This window comes from Hydra viridissima, unplaced genomic scaffold, assembly GCF_058129835.1.
Source record: "Hydra viridissima isolate aposymbiotic clone 2 unplaced genomic scaffold, HvirCarnegie_v1 scaffold_8, whole genome shotgun sequence".
Lineage (NCBI taxonomy): Eukaryota > Metazoa > Cnidaria > Hydrozoa > Anthoathecata > Hydridae > Hydra > Hydra viridissima.
The window spans coordinates 2,665,186-2,688,319 of record NW_028324307.1 but is presented as its reverse complement, the minus strand read 5'-3'; the positions used below and the strand labels follow the sequence as shown (position 1 = coordinate 2,688,319).

The 23,134-nt window shown below is 32.0% G+C and overlaps 1 protein-coding gene across 1 annotated transcript; it reads right to left on the bottom strand.

Moving 5' to 3' along the window:
• Nucleotides 1-91: 91 nt before the first annotated feature.
• LOC145186555 (coatomer subunit beta'-like) lies at nt 92-10,873 on the bottom strand. The gene is made up of 25 exons (XM_090096003.1): nt 10,675-10,873; nt 9,769-9,789; nt 9,427-9,580; nt 9,276-9,325; nt 9,020-9,064; nt 8,650-8,731; nt 8,426-8,478; nt 8,225-8,320; nt 8,014-8,067; nt 7,568-7,660; nt 7,226-7,468; nt 6,900-7,099; nt 6,583-6,779; nt 6,144-6,397; nt 5,437-5,509; nt 5,274-5,331; nt 4,105-4,359; nt 3,906-3,969; nt 3,563-3,777; nt 3,232-3,448; nt 3,091-3,147; nt 1,418-1,489; nt 994-1,185; nt 805-846; nt 92-530 (listed from the first exon to the last, which is right to left on the bottom strand). Exons 1-25 carry the CDS (start codon nt 10,675-10,677, stop codon nt 477-479), a joined length of 2,844 nt encoding a protein of 947 aa, XP_089952129.1. The 5' UTR covers nt 10,678-10,873; the 3' UTR covers nt 92-476.
• Nucleotides 10,874-23,134: the final 12,261 nt, after the last annotated feature.

Here is a 23,134-nt window from a genome sequence, read left to right as displayed (position 1 = left end):
TAGATAATGATATCAGTAAATAAATAATTGATATTAAAAAATAAAAGAAATTAAATGCAATAGTCAACTAAATAAATAACAACATCAGAAATAACAGTAGTTTCTTTTTATTACACTTGATTTGCCAAGTCATCAAACAACTACATCAAGCTACCTCAAAAGCAAAAAATATATATTCAAATTTATAGGGTGTAGTAAAATAAATAGTAAATATAAGATAATAAAAGTTTTTTTTCACAAAAAAGTTTCTGAAAAGTAAAGCAAACTGTATTTGTAAGCAAGTATCCTTCAGAAATAAACCACTCATAAAATTATAAACAGGTTGATTAAATGGAACTCCAAAAATATGATAAAATCAAAATTTATAAACATTTTAGTATCTAAAAAATGAACACTGAGTAACACAGTCATAAGAATTAATGCTTGAATACATCTAAGGGATACAGGATAAATCAAAGCCCTTGTGGAGTATTGAATTACGACAGATCATCATCTAGGTCATCCAAGTCCAGATCATCAACATCATGTTCCTAAAAATTTAAGAAACAGAATGAATTCAAGAAGTCTTATTGGTACAAATGTTTTTATGCGACATGTTTTGCAAAAAAGAATTATTTTCACAAGATACCATAATATTGCAAATTAAAACTTTGTAACTTGTAAAACTGTTTAATTGCTGTTTCTTTTATTTGAAAAGCATTTTTGAAATTTTTTTCATAAAAAAAAAAAAAAAAAAAATCCTTCAATCCTGAAATAAATATTTTAACTTGTTTAAAAAAAAAAAAATTATCAACTATTTCCTACCCCTAGATCCCCATCATCAATGTCACTTTCTGTATCAAGATCCTAAATCAAACAGAACAGCATCAAACTTACATAAAAAAAGTCAACTGCAATTTTATTATCTCAAAAAAAAAACAACAAAAAAACACAAAAAAAAAACAAAAAAAAAAACAAAAAAAAGTGGTACAATATCAAATTTAATTTACTTACAATACTATCAGCATTCCTATTTTTTTGTGTAGGGTTCGAAACTGGTGATTTTGCTACTGCAGGATTAACTACTAGCACGTTGTTGTTGGAATGGGGAGGATCAGGTGACTTTTGGTTGAATTCAGGTTTGGTAAACTGTGGCGTGAACACTTGAGGAGGACTCGAAGCAATAGTTAGCTCATGTGTCTTGTTCTAAAATAAATGAAACTTTTTGAACTTTTATTTAACTCACCTTTTAAATTAATTTTTCAATATTCATTTACATTTTTTAAAAATGTAAAATCACAACAAATTCTCAATATTTACAACAACAATCACTTGAATTGACAATTAACAACTTGAATTTAAAAAAAAATTATTACAATTTGATGGACAAAGTAGAATTGAAGACAAATTTTGTATTTTGTATCTATTAGATTTTTACCAGAATAGCTTGTAGATCTCCTGTTTCTTCAGCAACTCTGACTTCTTCTAATGCATTCCTATCTAAATTATTCTAAAAGTAAAAAACACAAACTAGGGATCAAAATGATGACAAATTTAACTATTTCTTTCAAAACTTTTAACAGGTGAAAGTTTTTTTAATAAATGTTTCTGAAAAATTTGTTTTTTTAAGTAATAACACAAATATAACTAAAACTATTCATAATATTTCATACTTATATTTCATGTTAATACAATATAGCTTGATAACAATATTAATTAGATTAACATATTATAAACACAAATGTTTAATAATATTTTAATAATGTTATGGTAATATTTCGTGTTATTATGAACTTTGCCCTATTTTTATCCCTGACTGTATCCCTAGTCTGATACTGCTTGCTTTGTTACTTTATCTAAATTGACCTTATAAATTTAAAACAATATTTATGGAGCTATTTTAACTCTGAATTTTGAAGTTAAAGCTACATTAAGATAATGCACAACAATATCTTGAAGTGAGTTCTGTAAAATGTCAACATAAAAACAGATTTTAAAAATGTAAATCAAGAAATATAAATCATCTCAAAAAGTAGGCAACTTTTTTTTAAAAATAAAAACAAACTAACAAATCCAAAAGAAATTTTTTTATGCTATGATGTGTTTCAAAACTAAATTGAATTACAGAAAATATTCACCACACTTAGTATTTATTTTTAGCTCTAGTAAGAACAACTCAACATTTAACAAAATGGCCAATGTTTTATTGTTTGCCTTGTAAAAGGGGATGGTCACATATTATATCCATGAAGTTAATACAAAAAATCTCATAATATGTGTAAAAGATCAATTGTATTTTTGTCATTCAATCTTATTTTTGGCCATTACTCTGCTGATCAATCTTTGTGTTTATGTTCCTTTTGAATTTAAGCTACTTTATGTCCCTTTTGAATTTAAGCGACTTTATGTTCCTTTTGAATTTAAGCTACTTTATGTCCCTTTTGAATTTAAGCTACTTTATGTCCCTTTTGAATTTAAGCGACTTTATGTTCCTTTTGAATTTAAGCTACTTTATGTTCCTTTTGAATTTAAGCTACTTTATGTTCCTTTTGAATTTACTTGGTCATCATTGGATTCTCTAAAAGTTTATGGTCTTCTAAAAATTTTTTACAAACTGATGAGATGCTGGTAACCATAATCCAGCGAAAATTTCTTATAATTTCTCTATAAATTATTATTTATATTTAGAGAACTCCTAGTATTTGATGTTTTCTTATTAGTATAACATACACTTTTATACAAAATGTCAACATTCAAGTCACATATATATTAAACATATCTGTTTTAACATACTGTTACATGTATACTATTGTGTGCAACTACTGACTCAATTGACTCACAGCTAGACACTACTCCATTAGACATTGTCTAGAAAATTTTTTTCAAATTCAATGCAAATTTTCAGTTTTTTTTTAAAAGCAACTGTTAACTTTTGAGATACAGTGAGTCAGAGCAAAAAATTTAAATAAAAAAGTGAAAATTAATCAAGTTTTTGGTAAGACTGCTGTATTCATATGCTGGTCTCTGTACAAACCTTTCTGTTTTTAAGACACACTGTTAGTCAGAAATAAAAGGAAAGACAAAAAAGCTGTAAATTAATTAAAAACTTACAGTAAGAGTGCTGTATTCATATGCTGGTCTCAGTACCAACCTCTCTGCCTTTAACATCTACAAATTATATGAGATTTTTTTTTACATTCTAAATAAATTAAAGAGTTTTAAATTTATTTAAACATAACTTTTTAAAAATACCTGTTCAGCCTTGATGGCTTCCTGAATATCAGGAAAAAGATTGCTATATTGAGTTGGATCAGCAAGTGAATCAGCAGCTTTTTTATTAGTTTGGGAAAGATCTTCTTTCCACATTTGTACAATACGTGATACTTGACTAGGTAAATATGTTCGAGCAAGAAAAGCTGCCTCTGGCAACCGCTTTGATTTACAAAGCAACTCCAAGCACTCCTCCATTCTGAAATATTTTTCAATAATTAACAGAAATTTAAAAAAAAATAAATAAATAAAGCAACATTTAGAGGAACACTATAATAATTTCAGAACATAAACTGAAGCTTAAAACTCATACTTTCCCAGCGAAAAATAAGCCAAGAATGAAACATTGTATTTTCCATTCTTTTCTGCCTCAACAGCTAATTTTTCCATAGTAACATGGTCCCCAGAACAACTGGCTAGTAACAACAAGCCAGCATAATCTTGAGCTTTATAGAGACATTCTTGAGCTAGAGCAAACTCACATTTTTGTATGGCTAACTCAGCCAACAGTTTCCATTTATGTTCAGTCTACAAATATATTTAGTTAATTAAATATTCATTTAATACTTCTATATCTTAAATTTTATTTTAACAACTCTATAATTTAACTCATTATTAAAGATAGTGACAACAGCAGATAAATAATTCATTCTCACATCAGCTTCAAGAGCTATTTCATATGCAACCATCAAATCAGCTATTTGAACAGCCAGTTCAAATCTAAATATATGAACAAGTTGATTAAACTAAACTAGTTACAGATAGAATTGAATTAAATTATAGTTAATTATTTTTTTTGCCAATTTTATTTCAAATTGATTTAAAAAAAAAAATATTAAAAACAACTCAGAATACCGATGCTCAGGATCACATGAAACATGCAAAGCTTGTTGTTTAAAGCCTTGTTTTTCAAGGAAGTGAGCAACTCTATTCCTCTGCTCTTTAGGTATGGTTGGTAAAACCTGTTTAGCTGTTTCAAAATCTTTACGCATAACAGCTGTTTGGTACTCAAGAACAGAAAGAAGGAGATTGTAACTAACTACATTCAACTCTTTATCTGCAAGGTATAAACGGTTGTCTCTTGGAATATATCCCAGAAGATACATACTTCTAAACAATAAAAGATATAAAACTCAACATTAAATTATAAAAATAACAACAAATTTTGTTATAAGATTTAGAAATTTTCATAGATTATAAGGTAATTTTATGGCAGTTTCTAATCAGGTAAAAAACCTAATTCTTTCATAACTGGATTAGAACTCTAGGAGACTCAACAGAAAAAAAAAATTAATTACTAAACATAAAAATTTTTTTTTTTCTAAGCTAAAGGTTATAGCTTAAATCTTATTTTTTTTTTTATGCTTGTTAAAAGGACTATAACAATGCCAACCATCTTCACATTCCTTTCTTGTGATGGTTACAGATAAATTGAATTGCATTAACATTATTTCTTAACTACACAATCATTTGTGTTTGTTAGACTCATTCTTCTCAGTAAATAGAATAAGGCAATGGATGTACCATTATATATAATTAGCTCTAAAAACATAAACATTTTCATATTAAATTCTAAAAGATGTTGTCTTTTCTTACTTCTTTTTTTGAAGTTTGTTGTTATTAACCTCTAAAAATGACAAAAAAAATGTTTTTGCTTGAGGTGGGAGATTTCAAATAAAACAGGTCAACTTTAATTAACCATTTCTCAAAAACCACACAAGATAGTTAACAAAAATTTTCAGGATTTGGTTATTTCATTAGTACACACCACCCCAATCAGTTTCATCAAAATCTGAATTGGTCTGTGAATGACTATTAGTGAAATTGGCATGGAATGACCTTGTAAGCTGTGAAAATGTGTGACCTTGTAAAAGTTTTTTTAAGTGATACAAAACTAGATGGGATATTAATGACTTTTCGGATTGTACAATACATACTTATCTAGATGCAATATTGTAATACATACTTATCTAGATGCGATATTGTAATACATACTTATCTAGATACGATATTGTAATACATACTTATCTAGATGCGATATTGTAACAATTTCACCGCCAACATAATAGTTAAGACGGTTAACTAAAAAGTAAAACAAAATTCAAAATCAATAAATTAAAATTAATTCCAAATTTTAAAAAACCACATGGAATTATGTTGACACAAAAAAATATTAGTATCTCGTACCTGCATTAGTGTATATGAAACAGTCTCCAACCCATATGCCAGTTTTCACCACTTCCTCTATTTCACCAAGAACCTACAACAATGTGTAACTCTTTTTATTATTATATTTTATAGAATTTTATACAATGATTTTATCAAAGTTTTTTTAAACTATAAACCACAGTAGTTAAGATATAACCACTGCAATGACTTCCACACCAGGACCATCCCATATTAAGTCATGTAGAATGAACCCAGCTCAAATATTTCTGAATTTTATCATAATTTGCTGCTGCTATTATATAAATATTATCTTGAAAACCTAACATTAAATTCTAGGGACTCCTGAGATATTATGTCCTAAAAAAATACAAATCATAGTTTGCTCATCACCTCATTGACGGTAAAAGTGTTAAAATGATTATATATGAGAAATGTTAAATTTATTATTTTGCAAATTCACCAGAAGTATTCAGCATAAAAACATCAGATTTACAAGACAACAACTTCAATAGTTCTCAGAATGTACTGATTTTACTACACTTACCAACATTATGGTGACATCTAAAATGTACTGAGTTACCTTTTTTGAAAAACAATACCTCAAGAATTGCAAAGAACTTAGTAGCAGCATTTTAAAAATATTTAAGAATGCGTTCATGTAAAACTTAGTCTTAGCTATAAGACTATAGTTACAAACTGTAGAATGTCTTTTTTAATAAACTTACATCAAAAGCATTTTCAATACCATCCTCTGTTACTAGCTCATCTTTATTCTCCATTGCATGTGAAACATTTTCTTGGGAATATCGTAATATAAAAAAAGATTCTTCTGTAGTGATGCAACACATCTCACCATTCTCTGACCAAATTACACTTTTGGGTGTTATCTCTATTCTACGAACAAGTTCTTGTGATTCCCAATCATAAAATAAAAGCCCTGCAGATGATCGCACTCCAAGCAGGTGCCCACCATAAATATCTAAAAAAAAAAAGTGCCCACCATAAATATCTAAAAAAAAAGTGCACACCATAAATATCTAAAAAAAAAGAAAAAAGTCCCAATGCCAAAATTGCATATTCCAATCATGGTTACTTATAATTTGGTTAGCCATAATGAAAATTTTATATGCATACAAAAATATTATTACAGTATATTAAACTAACTTTCAGGGGAATAATCTGGTTTGAATACTTTCTTTTCTTTAAAGTTCTTGAAAATTTTCACAACAGAATTGTCTCGAATAGCATACTCTGATGAGTCAGCAGCCCAAACAAACTCTTGTGCTGATCCAAAGCTCTTGTTTCTCAGTGCCATTGCTGTGTAGATGATGTATTCACCATCACCACAAACAACAACAAATCTTAAAAAATTAAATAAACAAAATTATATTTTCAAAAACTAATAAAGAAAGCAATAAAACAAAAAATAAACCTTCTACTTAAAAAATCAGGTAACTATGGGAATCTAATGAGAACTTTACCTTCCATTTGGGTTGTGGGAAAGTGTTTGAGGGTAAATTTCACAAGAACCCATTTCTTTAATGGCAACAGGTAACCTATCACCATCTCGAGCATCGGTGTCTCCAAGGTTTTTCAAATTTGCTTGCAAGATATCACTGTGTTTTGCAAAAATAATTTTACCACTGCTATCCATTGACATTGCAGGTTCTTCTCTTCCCAACTGTTATAAAGAAAACAATTAAAAAATAATGTTAAAATGTTTAATGCAGTATAAATTTAAATCATTTCAAATAATAGAAAACAAGGAAATGTTGTCATTTTAAAAAATGTAGGCTAAAGAACTGACTTTAATCATAATGCATCCTTCATCATAACCAATGACAACATTATTGGTTCCTTTCATTGCAGACATGCTCCAAACACGCTCCATCCCATAATTCAGAGTGCTTTCCAACCTGTGAGTGTTGGCATGCCACAATCGAATTGTTCCATCTTCAGAGCCAGATAGAATAATAGGAAGCTCAGGGTGAAATAGAACACTTGAAACATTTTGAGCATGACCATCCAATGTTTTAACGCATGTTTTATTCTGTAAAAAAGCATGCATATAGCAGAAGTGAATAAGGAAATCATTTTGATGCAATAAATTCTCTTAAAAAAATCGAAACAATTATGGTCTTAGCCATACCTGATAATCCCATATTTTGACAAGCCGATCATCAGCACCAGAAACTAAGTAAGGTTTTTCCCCTCCATGAAAGTAGTCAATGCAGTTTACACCCTTGAAAAAAAAGCTTTTTTAAAAAAAACTTTATCTAGACTTTATTATTTAGTTTATCAAATTAAGCCTTTATAATACAAAAAATCATCACATCATCATCATCATCATCATCATCATCATCATCATCATCATCATCATCATCATCATCATCATCATCATCATCATCATCATCATCATCATCATCATCATCATCATCATCATCATCATCATCATCATCATCATCATCATCATCATCATCATCATCATCATCATCATCATCATCATCATCATCATCATCATCATCATCATCATCATCATCATCATCATCATCATCATCCTTACTGCTACTGCAACTACTATTAATACAAAAATACCTTTTCATGACCTTCTAATGTAAAGTTTGGCTGAGGCGAACCAAGTTGCCAAACCTATTTGATAATTAGTAACAAATATTATAATACAATAAAGAATTGGTCTAATATATGTTACTATGCATTTAAGTATTAATCTTCAATATAAACTCTCATTTATTATATTAAATTACACAAAACTAATGATAGCTTATCAAAAATTAATATAATAAACCTTAATTGTCCTATCAAGTGATGCACTTGCAAACTGGTTATTATCTTTGGGGTTAATAACAATTTGCATCACATAATGAGTGTGGCCTTCAAAAGTCTATAAGTGTAAAGTTTTAAATATTTTTTTAAAAGCAGTTTAAATGAACTAGAAAAAACAAATAAATAAAAAAACTACACCCATTGTTAAAAACAAAAAAAAAACCTGGATGCACAGCCATTTTTTATCCCAATCCCAAAGCTTTATTGACATGTCATCTAAAAAAAAAGTGAAAATTCTCAACAAATAATAATCATTTTAAACAGAAGGTAATATTTACCATGTGTAAACAGAGAGAACAAAGCTCTAATTTTTAAAGCATAAGTCAAGTGCAATTATTAAAAACTTGATTGAGTAGTACTTTGAACACAAAATAAAGAGACAAATACCACTGCTTGAAATTAGATAAGGTTGAGTTGGATGAACTTGCAAGCAGCGAAGGTAGTCTGAATGAGCTTCAAACCCATGCACCTAAATGATTGGTTAAAAAGTTCTGAGTATATGTATACTAATTATAAAATATTTTCATTGATGTTCTACCATAAAAGCTGAATACAACAAAAAAAAAAATTTTAATCAAGTTGCCAATTTATATTCAACAACAATATGCCAACAGATAATTTAGACACCTTTTCATAAAATGTTAGTTTAAGAGTAATTTTCAACAAATTTATGAAACCTAAAAAACTGAAACCCCATTTGTGCAAGTTTTATTTCTTCAAAATTGTAAAACTGCCACTTAAAATATATTTCACATACCTTTTCCAAAGTATTGTAATTAAAAACACGAATCATCATATCATCCTAAGGAGAATCAATAAAAACAATAAAAAGAATTTGTACAATGCAATAGTTTCTTTCAGAGGTAAATGTAATGATAATGATAATAATAATAGTAAAAATAATAATAACAATAATAACAATAATAATAATATAAATAATAATAGTAATAATAAAAAACAACGAGATAATTATTATTTAACAAAAAACATTCTTAAACATCAAATAAACTTACAGAACCTGTTACTACCCAATTTTTCCTGCCAACAAACTTACCACACCTAACTAAACAAATAATAAACAAAATGACTCTACTAATATTCAAGTGTTGTTTTGTAGATTAAGAAAAAAAAAAAAAAAGAATTTATCCACTTTATTCATTATACCTGGTAAGTCTGTTACTTCAAACGATTTAATAAGAGTTTGGCTAACATGATTCCAAACATGACAGTTACCATTATACAAACAAGCCAACAACCATGGTTCAGTACCATGGAGGTCTACACATTTAACACGGTCAGATCGTGCAGATAAGGTTCTCTAAATATAAAAAACCAAATAAATTTAAATTTAAAAACATCAAAAAAGTTCAGAAAAAATATAAACAATTTGCAAAAGATCGCAAAAAATCACTCTATGATTACTTTTCTGCAATCAATTGAGCATGGTTTTGAAACCTTTAAGTAAAAATCCTTTTAAAATACAATAGTAATTTTAAAAAACTTTACCTTGACATCTAATCTCAAAGGCTAAATAAAAAAAGAAGTAAAATTATTCTCAACTTCAAACATTATCCATTACACAAACTCAGCAGTCTATGTTATATTCATAGACAGAAAGAAAAATTTTGTTAATATAACTTCATACAACTCATGAACAAAAAAATATTTTTAAACTTTGTAAAAGTAATTCATACTAAATTGTTTTCTTTTTATGTAAAAGCATTTATTTTCTGTCATGTCCACCACAGCTTTTAGTAGTTCAACATTAAAATAATTCCTCAACAAGTAAGTCTATGGCTGGTTTGTTAAAATGCTTTTAAAGCAACAATTTGAGTTGGAAGTAGTACTCAAAAAAACATGGATAGACTACTAGACAGAAATATGTAGACCAGACTTGTGGCAAGTATATAAAACTTTAGGATAGTTTGAAATAAAAGAGTAATATTTAGTGAAAAGGTAAATATCAAAGTTCACATAACAAAAAAATCAAATCTTAGTTTTAAGACCAATTAATTAACTTATGAGTTGGCCTGCCAATAGCCATGACTTTAACAGCATGGAGAACCTAAGGTCATGGACAATCAAAAAATGTGAGCTAGCTACCTAAGGTCATGGACAATCAAAAAATGTGAGCTAGATTAATACTTTCAAACTAGAAGAGTAATAATATATATACATATATATATATATATATATATATATATATATATATATATATATATATATATATATATATATATATATATATATATATATATATATATATATATATTAAAAGTAATTATTGCCTAATAAGCTAGGGGCAACTATTTAGCACAACGTTTTTAACTATATACCTAAAATATGTAGAAAAAATGCGAAAAATTCTAAAAAATTTGAAAGTTCAGGTGAATAAGGATAGAAAGACCTTACCATTGTTAAAGGGATAATAACAGGGATACTCTGTTTAAAATCTACTTTCGCTTATAAATTTTGTGTTCTCTTCTCAATGGTTCTTCAACGTGGAAGTTTATTTAACCCAAAAGCGAAATGATAGTTTCGGCTGCAACACAATTGCTTAAGTGAGGCATATTTCTCCAACGCGGTGTCTTTATAATGGTATATAGCAACTCAACGAAAATTAATAGAGACTGTATAATGGCTTTTACTTGGTAAACTGACCTATATCTTGCTAAGTCCTTATTCTGACAAATCTATTAGTCTATTATGAAATAAAATGAAATATTTTAATTTTGCAATTTTTAAATGTGCAGTTAAAAAAAATATATAGACTTGCTGATGCTTGAGAAATTTCGGAAATATTTTATTAATCTTTTGCCCTCGTAAACTCGATGATTGATATTTTCAGAGTTTTTAAAAATACATTTAAATATTATTGCAAAATAATATATTTTTTTACCGAATTTCCTATATCTGCCCAAAATATTGTTTATAATTTTTTAAAATATAAAATGTTTCGACGTGATAATTTGGAAATTTTTCGGTCAAGCACAAATAACAGTATTTACAACCAGGTTTAAATGATTCTGCCTGATCGAGGATATTCCACGTAAGAATAGGCTCTAAACTAGGAGTGGTTAAGTATAACACTCGATAGTATCTCTAAATATTCACACAGCTAAATATGTTCCACTACGAGGTATTCATACATACTGTTGCAGTTATATTTCATTGCAGTTAATTATTATACTTGTCACAACAATTGCGTAAGATAATTTACATTACGCCCAAGAGAGTTCTGAAAATGTGTATCAACTGTACAACTACGTATAAGTATCAAAGAGAGAAAAACGAAATATTGGATGCGTTTACAGTGGATAGTCTTAAAGCCTAAGAGTTTGTTTAGGGATGGAACAAAGGCGAATCCTTCAATGTTTTTATGGCCAGTTTGCATCAGCTTATGAAGCTGGCAAAAGTTAAAAATAAAGAGTTACTGCTGTGAGCGTTTATAACTGGATTGCCATATGAAACTTCAAAGCAGTTATGAGCACAAGTAAAAATATTTGGGATCAACTTTCAGAATGTGTTAAACCACGCAAGAGTACTTTTGTCGGAATCAACGAAAAAGGAATGTGTTTCAACTATGATCTCTGGAATCAATAAAAATGCTAATAGATCATCTTCATCCTCCAATGATATTAACTGCTGTAACTGCGGTAATCCTGGACATGATTTTGGGCAGAATCATTTAAACCTGGTTGTAAATACTGTTATTTGTGCTTGATGGCCCGAAACTTTTTTTCAAAGAGACAAAATACTAATGGCGCATTAAGATGTTTTTGATTTGAAAAAACTGTCCGTATTGAAAGATTTTGCTCATCGCAACAGGGAAACGCAAGTCGGGAATCGCCAGCGCCAACTGTTCCCTTGAGCAACTAATGACGCTTCCAATATGGATTGTGCACGTGAATAACTTTGCAGGAAAATCACTGGTCGATAGTGAATGTACCCGAACCATTATTTTAAGAAAAATGGTTCAAAAAGCAAATCTTTACATCAGAAGAAACGAACTCAAGGTATTGGCTGTAAAAGGAAAACCTGTGAAAACAGCGGGATAAGCTATAGCAACATTGGTAATAGCTGGGAAACAAATACAAGTATCAGTAACGATATATATAGTCAAAAGGCGGTTCTGGCGCATTGACCCTTCCCATACTTAAGGATGCATAAAAAATGGTGAACACTTCATATCATGTTCTTGGACAAAACCAATACTTAAGAGTCGTCTTTAAAAATCAAGAAGAAGTATAGAAATAACATGATTATTTTTATACCAGTTCTTCTTTATTGCCTTGTTTTGTAGTGTCCGATGGCCAAGGTGTGAATTCCGTCTTCTAAGATGATTCTTTTGTCGTCGTTAGCGGTGAGTGCGACTTTGTTGATTTCTTCGGTGTAGACATTGTGATGACGTGATCGGAAGACGTTCATGGTGGTGAGTTTTTCTTGTTTAGTCATTAAGCAGTCGTAGTAGTCTTGATGAGTGATGTGATTTTTAACAATGCACTTCTTAACACCTTTGCATTTTTTATGTTCTTGATCATCTATTTCTTCAGGGATGTAGTAAGAGTAGAGTTTGGGTCGAAGACCAACAAACTGCGTGATTTGCTTTCCACCGGTTTCATTTTTAAACTTGCCAATGATCTTTTTATTTTCGCCTACTTTGAATCCAACGTTTTGAATGGCAGGATGATCTTTAGGAAAGTCGCTCGTGTCAAATTTTTCAAGTACATCTGCGGCAATGTCTTCGTAAAAATCATCTGTTTTGATTTCGTTAATGAGCGAGTCAGTGTCGGTCATGAGTAGTTTTGCACGATCGTCGTATTTAGGCTTCATGTAGTCATAGTGGTGTTCAAACATGAGTGTTTTGCTGATGTCAAGGATGCTCATTCCCAAGTAAACGGGTCTGTCGTAAAAGCATTGTGTTTTCTTCATATGAATTGCGATGAGTTTTTCATCAAAAATGGTGTACCGATCATATCGAGGTTTTTTGGATAATTTTAAGGCTTCTTTTCTTGTGGTGACCAGTTTAATATCGACATGCTTTAGAATATTCTCCATGGTTTTTCCAAACACGGAGTTGTTCATGAGTTTAAAGAATTCTTTTTCAAAGTCGTTTTTAGCGACTTTTCTTTTATTGGTGTTGAGGTCAATGTATGTTTTCATGAAGGGTTCTTCTTCAAAGGTGATTCCTCGATGAATTTTGGTGATGACTAAACCCAATCGTTCATAGAGTTTTAGGTTTTCGTGATGAACGACGTATTTTTCTTTGTTGTTTAAATTTGGAACTAGCTTATCCACTTTTCCAATAGTCATTCTTTCAGGAGCCAAAGGATAGTCATTATGTGTATCGTGTAGGCTTTCAGGATATGTCAAATCGACTTCAAGGATGCATGGCATGCTACGCCAATTTTCAACATCAGTCATCCATTTGAATACTCTAACGGGAAGAGGTTTGCTCATGGCCCACCCATAAAGGTTATTAGCGTCTAAGTACTGAATGAATTTGGATGGTTGTGAAGGATCATAGTTTTTCATGTATTTGTTATTAGCGTTTCCAAGTCGGTTTGAGATCATGCATATTCCGCCGCGTATTCCTTTTCGGATCATGTTGAGCATATCAATATCGGTTATTAAGTCCAATTTAATTTTAGTTTCCTTTAACATGGCGTCCCAAGCCAAATCAGGAGAGGTGTAATACCAAAGAGGGTCTAGACCGTAATTTTCTATGCAAGTGTCTCTGAAATTTTCAAAGACATCAGCTAAAATGAGCACGTCTGAGATGTTGTACAGCTCGTGGTAATCTTTAAACGTTTCACATCCAAATACCTTCCAAACGTTTTGAGCATGTGCATAGTCTTCATCGCTGATGTGTTTATCGTCTAGTTTAGAGTAAAAGGCTTCTTTGGGTGGCAATTGTGTTTCAGAGAATTTTTTAATGGAGTCCACCCATTCGTAAGGGTAAATGCCTTTTCTTAATAGCAAATCTCGTTTTGCTCCGCTGTGGAATGAATTTAAGTTTTTGCACATGATGTCTCCTTTTTTAGATCTTCTATGAGCGCAATCTTCACAATTGTCTTTACATTTGCATTTTTTACCTTTCTTAACCATACAGTCCTTTTTGCATGTTTTTGGATCTAATTTTGAGCACTCCTCACACAAATCTTTAACAAGGTTGTCAGTTAAATCTTTTAAAGGGCTTGACATGAACCTGTAGCTGTCAACGAACCGTAAATCTCTATACACTATTTTTGGTTTACCTTTCTTATCAATAGAATCTCTCACTTTGATGCTTTTTGTGAAGCTGATATATTTTTCTTCATTGTTGGGTATACAAGTGATCTTTCCTTTTTTTCCACCTAATCTCTTGATGAACAAATGGCTGTCATAGCCAGACAAGTTATGAAAGACAACGGGAATAAATTTTGGAAGTTTATAATCCAAGTTGCATTTGTTATGAGCAGCACCACGGTACTTTCCAGTCAAATGGCAGTGATCCCATACTTTATCACCGTTAAGATCTTTTTTGCAAATATGGCATTGGGTGGCAGCCTCAAAATTCTTTTTATCCTCATTAGTCTCTATTCTCTTATTTTTCCATTGTTCTTGCCGTGAATAACTATCGTCACAAATCTTTATAAAGTTAGCTTCAAGCATGGTAACAAATTTTTGAGCCACGTCATCATCGTCGCTTTCAGCTGTGTACGTTTCAAGCTTTCCCTTGTAAATGGTCTCGTCGTAGCATTTGATATAATAGACGATGGAGCTTGGAACATGCTTTTGACATTTTTTGGTATATGACTCTTTATTATTATACTCAGTGTTGTCATCGATAGGTTTGATGAAACTTTCAAAGTCGGCATAGACGCAGTACGGAACTCTCATACTATTGTTGTAGTTTTTAAACTCAAGGGTCGACCCTTCTTTTGGAAGATCGATTCTCATAGGCGAGTTATGATAGCAGTATTCTCGATGAATTTGGAGCTTTTCTTCTTGGTCATAGCCGTGCATGCACCTTCTGCAAAAATATCTTTTATGTTGATGTTTTGATGCTGAAGAACGAGCAAACCGACTGAAACTTTTAATGAGGCAATAATGGCTGTTTTCTTCGTTTGAAATATACAACAAATCAACACAGTGCTTTCGATCATGAAATTTGGATATTTGCATAGGTTGAGGTTTATTCATTTCGTAGTGAAAGACGTTCACGCTGATGTCAGGATTATTTTTCTCAAACTTTTTGACTTGAGTCACCTTTAAAGGAAACTCCATTCCTTCCCAATTCAACTCTTCTGATTTTAGAATCAAGTCATCATCAATTCTTTCATTGTCTCTATTTTTAAGATTCAGCGCTCTGGTGACGCACCACTTGAAACATTGATCGTCATCGTTTTTCATGTTGATGATCGCCTTTTTGTCTTTTAGCTCTTTAGACAGCTCCATGTAGGAAGAACCCTTGAAAGGTTCATAATCGATAAATCCGATATCCATTTTTAAAATCTTAGACAAGACGCAATTGGATCCCATCTTGTTGTAATTAGCGCTTCGCTCCAAGATTTTTTCTTCCATTTGACTCACAACCGTTCTTACATCTGTACCCTCCAATATAATTTTCAAGTTGGATGAAAAGTGAGCCATCTGAGTAGTCTCTTCACCTGTTAAGATGCTTACGCGAGTCATTTCACAGATTAAAACAATTCTTACCTTTGTGTTTCTTTCTCCTTCCATGGTTTGAATGACCGACTCTCTCACCAAGTTTAAAAAAGGAACAATGTCTTGGTATCGAGAAGAAGGTGTGTAAGAAAATAGTCTAGCAGCACGCTCTGCAGAATGTTCAGTCATATTAAACTTTACTGTAAAAGGCTTTGGCGCGGGGTGTTTATACACTGTTTTTAATACAAGTGATTTGATAGACTTTACCTTTTCATCGATTTGTTCCATTGATTCGCTTACCTTCTTCTTGACTACTTCAGGAACGTAGGGTTCTATCCATTCTTTAATATCATTAAACTTATTTGCAACATAGGACGTCACACTTTTTGCAACTGCCGTCAGTCTTGAAAATAAAGGTCTTGGAGCAGGAACCGGTCTAGGTGTCATGACAGGTGATGAATCGATAACCGGTGTGTTAAGAATAGAGGGTTCATCTCTTGTCATCCTATTTTGCAAGAGAGTAGAAGGTTCGAATGAAATCAAGTCGTTTGTCCTTGGTCTTGGAGCAGGCACAGGTCTTTGAATATTAGGATTTTGCAAATGAATTGGTTTCGGAGCAATAGGAGGTTTTACCACAGGTCTTGGTGGAATGAACAATGGTTTAGGAGCAATGACAGGTTTCGGAGCGATGGGTGGTTTTATCGCTGCGGAAGGTTTGACAATAAACTGCACTTTTGTCGGCTTTATTGAAACTTTTGTCGGTTTTACAGAAACTTTTGTCTGTTTTACAGAAACTTTTACAGGTGGTTGAACAAACCTTACTTTTGTCGGTTTTATAGAAACTTTTACAGGTGGTTTAACAAACCTAACCACGGTAGGTCTTTCATTAACAGGCAACGGTCTTGCCTCAGTCGTTCGTCTACGAGGAGCAGGTCCATAACCAATGACAGGTCTTGTTGTTTTAATAGCCTCAACAAGCTCTTCCCTAGTCATTCTGGTATATCCTTTTATCGCTCTTTCTTTAGCATCCCTTCTTAATGATGCCATTGATACTTTTCGATCTTTAACAGTTTTACTTTCCATTTTTATTACGGAAAGATTTTTCTTTATGTCACTTTCAATTTTTCGCTCTTTGGCGGTAGTTTTTGCTTTTTGCTCTTTAGCATCAGTTTTATCACCCATTTTATTAAGGGAAAGAAAATTTTTTTCGAGTGCATTCTTTTTTTTCGAGTGCATTTCATTTTTTTCGAGTGCATTCAAGTTTTCGCTCTTTAGCAATTAATTCTGGTTTTGAAGAATAGATACTCATTTTTATTATACTAAGTTTTCTTTAAGTCAATTCAATTTTTTTAAATCTTGACACACTTTCAGCATATTTTCTTCTTCGAAAAGTTTTTACCGTTTTTTTAATTCTCCCGTGAAAAGAATTAAAAAATTATTTGGAAAGACGTGAATACATATTTTTAATCTCTCTAATATGTTCAGTGATTTTACGACAATTATTACGTCCGCTAGCATTTAGTTTCCAATTTGTTCCGATCAGGAGTTTATTACGCAGATAAATGTCTTCATTTATATTTCTGATCACTTCTTCAAAAGGTGCTACTTCAACCATTTCTTTGAAAATGATTCGATGTTCCTTTGGAAGTTTTCTTACGTTTTTTAGAAATTTTAGCAAACTTTTTGATTTAGCCGTATCAGAAGTTGACTCAAAGCTATCATCAAGAGCATTTAAAAGATCATCCTTTTGCATGCTTTCCATCTTTTTATTTATGCCAAGAATTTTATTTAAGTCAATTTTTTAACATGACAAAAGTTAAAAAATCAATTTTGCTGCTTTTTACGTTTTTCAAGCTTTTCAGAATTTAAAAATTCAATCTTGATTCCATTATCCACCTTTCCATCTCGACGCTCTAAATATCTCCATCCACGTCCAGTCCCTGCCATCGCTTTGTAAAGAGACTTGCATTCAGTCACCTCACCCGTTTCAATGTTGGTTATTCTCACAGTGATGGGTTTTTTCTTAACAAAACTAAGCCATTCCCATTTTGGATCAACAGGTTTTTTTTCTTTTCGAGGAGGCTTTACTTTTTTTTCTTTTGCTCTTTCTAAAATCTCATCTTTACTGATCAAATTATTTTCAACCGCAAGCATCATCAACGTTATTAAATCATCTGCTGTTTTACTAACTCCGTTTTCATTCAACAAATTTTTCAAATACGATGTTGTATATCTCATTTTATTATACCAAGATTTTTTTTAAGTCAATTCAATTTTTCCTGAAAAGACATCTTAATAAACTTAATAAACAGCAGTCATGTTGGTTCCGTCTGAAACAAATTTAAGCAGTTTGTCAGAGATCACCACTGCAAAAATAACGGTATTTGCAATAGTTGAAGTTCGAAATTTAAGGTTTACCACTAATTCAGCAGTTTCCGACGCCACTCTTTCTTTTTGCTTGCTGATATCCACAAAGAACAACGGATATAATTTTATATATTCAAGCAAGCTTAACCCAGATTGACAAACAAGTTCATTTGTGCCGTAATATTTTTCATCAAAAGAGAACGCATCTGAATAAGCCATGACCACTCTCTTTTCTCCAAAATTCAAGTCGTAATTGTAATTTGGATACTTTATTCCATTAACAGTCACGTAAAAATTGCTAACATCACAATGGTCGAATAGTGATGGATTAACTGTTTGACTGGAATTTCTGTTTGTCTGAAGTCCGAACAAGATAAATCTTGGAATGCTTTTGTCAGTGACTCTTCCAAGCGACCAGGTAAATTCTGTTTGACCGGCTGGAATAAGCTGTCTTTCACATTTGTTTGATTTATAAGCCACTTGAATGGGAATTTTTTGAGCTATTAAATTCATGAAATCAGTCTTTTTCGAAATATCTAATTCAACGCGAGGCATATAAAGTCTGAATTTTTTAAGGTTGATCATTCCTGCACTAACGCTCTCCGCTCTATAAATCGCATCATCACATTCTTTCTTTGTAAAGGTGATGGTATGCCTAAACCCATAAACAACTTTGTCATAGGTTTCGCAAAATCCAAAAATGTGTTTCAACGGAATTTTAAACGAAAAAGCTCCAACGGATGTAGTGTCTGCAAACAAGTGGTCTCGTCTAACATTGAATCCTGAATTTCCAACAAGATTTGACGTATCCATATACCACATCTGTTTTAATCCATCAGCAAACTGAAATCCATAAGGATATTTCATCAATCCAAGTATGGTGGTGGCTGGACCTGGATACATCACTCTTTCCACTTGCTCTCCCGACAAGTCATAAGTCACATCATTAAACAAATACATCAAAGCGTTGTTCACCAGTGCAATGTTGTCTTTAGCATCATAAAAGGTTCCATCGCTCTTTTTCAACACTCCTTCAATAAGAATGTAAGCCTCTAATGGTACTGTTTGAATCGATTGACAGTCTATCTCAAAAGTAATCGTGCCTGAAGAATTTAAATCGAGATTGGTTGGAAGATACTCATAAAATCAACTTTTTCAATACCAATATCATACTCTGGGTTCTCAGTAACTCTTAATCGCTCTGTACTTATCATTTTTTATATAATAAAAAAATTATTTAATTCATTTAAATGTCTCTCATTGCAAGCCATCGCAACAAAATGCTATCTTCATACTATTTTCATGCCCTGTCCCATTTTCACCAGGTCTTGAATTCGAATCGCGTTCTTTTTAGACATTTTCTTACTTTGAATAGATGAACCAGTCTTTAATTTCTCAATGGTCTTTTTACCTTTATCAATAGCTACATCTTTAGCAGCGGAAATGGCTGAAAGGGCTAACTCTGTCCCAGCAGATTTTGCAGCTGTAATCGCTTCTTGTCCAATTTTACTTGTTGCAGCATTTTTAAGCAAATTCACTGTTGCTTTTGACACACTTGACGCAGCTGCTCTTTTTATGAAATTTTTAATCATGTCTACAATACCACCTCCACCAACAACGTTCTTTTTCACATATCTTCTTTTGTTCACAATGAGCATTTTTTAAATAAAAACAATTTTTTAAATAATTTTATCAATAGTCCTCATTAACGATTTATATTCCTCTTTATTAATCTCTCCTTGTCTCAACAGCTCATCGCAAATAGCAACAGCCACATTTCTTGACTCTTTATTCCCAGCATGCCATGCAGCAATACTCAATTCAAGCTTTTCCACCAACGCATTAGGATCGCCTGGAAGAATAATGACACCACGACCTTTTTTACCTTTTTCAATACGCATCATTTTTTCCCAAATAGGAGCAATAAGTTGCTGATACTTTGGTCTTCTTGATGATTTCGGTTTATGCGGTTGTGAATCAGATCTTATAGCATCACTATCCATCAAAATTTTTTCATAATTTTGCAAATCTTCATCGGTATAGCTCTTTGGTATTGTTAATTCAGTCATCAGTTCCCAAAGGCCTTTTGTTCCATTATACCTTTCATCACCAACAATGATATCATCTCCATCTATTTCAACCTCCATTTTTCCAATATACATTTTATCTTCAACTTTGTTCACTTCGAAAGGTCTTTTCTTTTTTTGGTCGACTGACAGGCTTTTGATCATCTTTTCATTGCTTTCGATGATTGGCTTGAACAGCTTGCTCACATCAGCTTGAAAATTCGTATCTGAAATGTTGTCATTCACGCTGTTCTGATAAATCCTCTTTCGTCTGTCATTAATTTCTTTCACAATTTCATCCCTTTTATTCAGGTCTTGTATTTTAAAGAAAAACATCTTTTTAAAATACGTGGAAAAAAAACATAAATTGGTTTTACGACTACGTTGATCCTTTTTTAAACAAATTGTTAAACGTTTGAATCGCGTCTTCTCGACCTTTTTGGATCAAGTTTTCTTTAGTAACTTCATCTATTCCCTTTTTGGTTTTGGTTCGTATTTCCACCGTCAAGGATTTAAATTTTTGAAGCTCCCCAAGAATCAATTGAAACTCTGAATCGCTTATTTTTCCGTCTATCAACGCTTTGGAAATGTGCTCGCTGATGGTGTTCAATTTCGACTCAGCCAACACTTTGATCTTCTCATGCTTTTCCGCTTTTAATACCATCTTTTTATTCACTTGTCCTCCTACAATGGATAAAAACCCCATGCCAATAGCCACACCTTCACACGCAATCGCTACTGGACTGGCAATAATCGTAGACAAAAGCCCTATTCCAGTCGCACCCAATGCTATACATAATCCTTGCATCACATTGTCCACATTCGAAATGATCCTAAAGACACGATGGTACTTTTTGCTCAGATGAACTCGCTTTGCTTTTTCACTCTCTATCTCTTTCTGAATTTCGCTTATTTTATGAAGACGGTAAACATGCCCTCCTTCTTCTATAGGAGCTGATGGAAGAACTGGATAAAGTTTTTCATTCAATATTTCCATTTTTATTAAGCGAAAAAAACTATTTTAAATCAATGTAGTTAATCTTACAAAGTTTTTCTCCTTTTTTAACAATCACGTCCTGTTTGCTGTTACTATTCACGTCCATAATAACATCATCTACAGACTCTGAAATAATAACTTCGTTTTTTCTATAATTCAATTGATCAGTAATTTTATTCATTAATGTTATCACTGCAACACCTTTCTCCAAATTCAGCCCAATGGATAAAGCTATCATTGTATGTGAGAGAGCAGCAAATTTAATGTCTTTCTGGGCAAAAATCTCATATTGTTCGTTAACGTTGAAATAAGGTGGATGATCTAACGTTTTCGTAGACACAATAATGTTGTTTGGTCTTCTTTCCTCCAACTCTCTAACTCTCTCTTCCAAAATTTTTAATTGCAAATCCAAAGTGTGAACTTCTGCTGAGGCAACATTTCTAAAAAACTTGTGAGGAGCATGCATTTTACATATTAAAAATAAATTTTTAGATCATTTTTGCAAACTTAACAATTCATTATTATCTACCCATGAATTAAACGAGTCTGGATATCCCAACCATTTGACTAACGACTTGCTTTTGGTTTTGCGAATGATTTTTTCAATTCTGAATATGTCTTGATGCGTCTTTTGCATCTCCTGCTCGTAAAAGGTGCCTTAAATTTCTTCACCGTTAGCGTCAGCGATTTTATACGTGGGTGGATTCGTATGCTGAACATTTGACACTGTAAAAACCTTTTCAGTCCATCTCGGCGTATACCCTTTTTCAAAATGAGACTTCTTTTTTGCAATCCGCACTTGATCACCCATTAAGAGTTTTGGTTTTGCTGGTAATGTTTGATCCTTTCCATACAGATTCCACCATACCCTACCTTTATTCTTTTCATCGCTAGCTTCCACTGGTGTCATTTTGATAGAAGAGTGCTTTGTGTTGTTGTAATTTTTCACCATCTCATCTAATACGTCAATGTATTTATTGGTATTGTTGGCTGAAAAATATTTAAACATTCTCTCTTTCATCGTTCTGTTCCATCGCTCGACAACACAACTTTTTTCCTCGTTTTCAGTGGAGTATAATTGCACACCCAACGCTCTCACGTGCTTGTTGTAAAACTCTTTTCCTTTATCTACCCACAATTTGACGCATTTTCTTTCACCAAAAATCTTTTTCAACGATTCTGCCACTTCAAGACCCGTTTTGCTTTTTAACGGAACGATCCATCCATACTTTGAAAACACGTCGATCACCATGAGTAAATATTTTACGCCCTTGTTGAATTTTGAAAACGATTGCATGTCCTTCAAATCTGCAGCCCATATTTCATCAATGTCGTTTACAATCACCCTTCTTCTTTTAAAATGATGAATCACCGGTTTATGAAGCTCCTCTGCAAGCTGATCCGTCCATTTCAAATCACTCACACCCAATCCAAATTTAGCTTTGGCTTTGATGATGGGAGCGATAAGTTTTCTTTCGTTCATTTCTTTTTGAGTGGGATTGGGAATCGAATTCATTTCTTCAAGCATCATTTGATCAGCCACATTCCTGTTTTGTCGGTCGTTAAAATATTTATAAGCCAAATCATGGTGATACGCTGCATTGTCTACTCTGTCTACCGGCTTGCTCCAATCTTGATACATGTCCGTGGAAGTGAGTCTTTTGTCTAAATTGGTTCCAGGTCCTGCAAAATTCATCCCTGGAATGTGCATTTCTCCTGGAAACTTTGCCCATGGAAGTTTTATTTTGTTTGAGAGCTTGTTGATCGATTCCACCAAGTCTCCTCCATTGAC

Bases quoted from the DNA above. Each gene is read 5' to 3' on its own strand.
- LOC145186555 (XM_090096003.1), bottom strand. The intron at 7,100-7,225 runs GTCAGTTCTTTA...TCTTTATAACAG, and splicing joins AAGGATGCATTATGATTAAA to TTGGGAAGAGAAGAACCTGC. The intron at 6,398-6,582 runs GTTAGTTTAATA...TTTTTTTTTTAG, and splicing joins ACCAGATTATTCCCCTGAAA to ATATTTATGGTGGGCACCTG.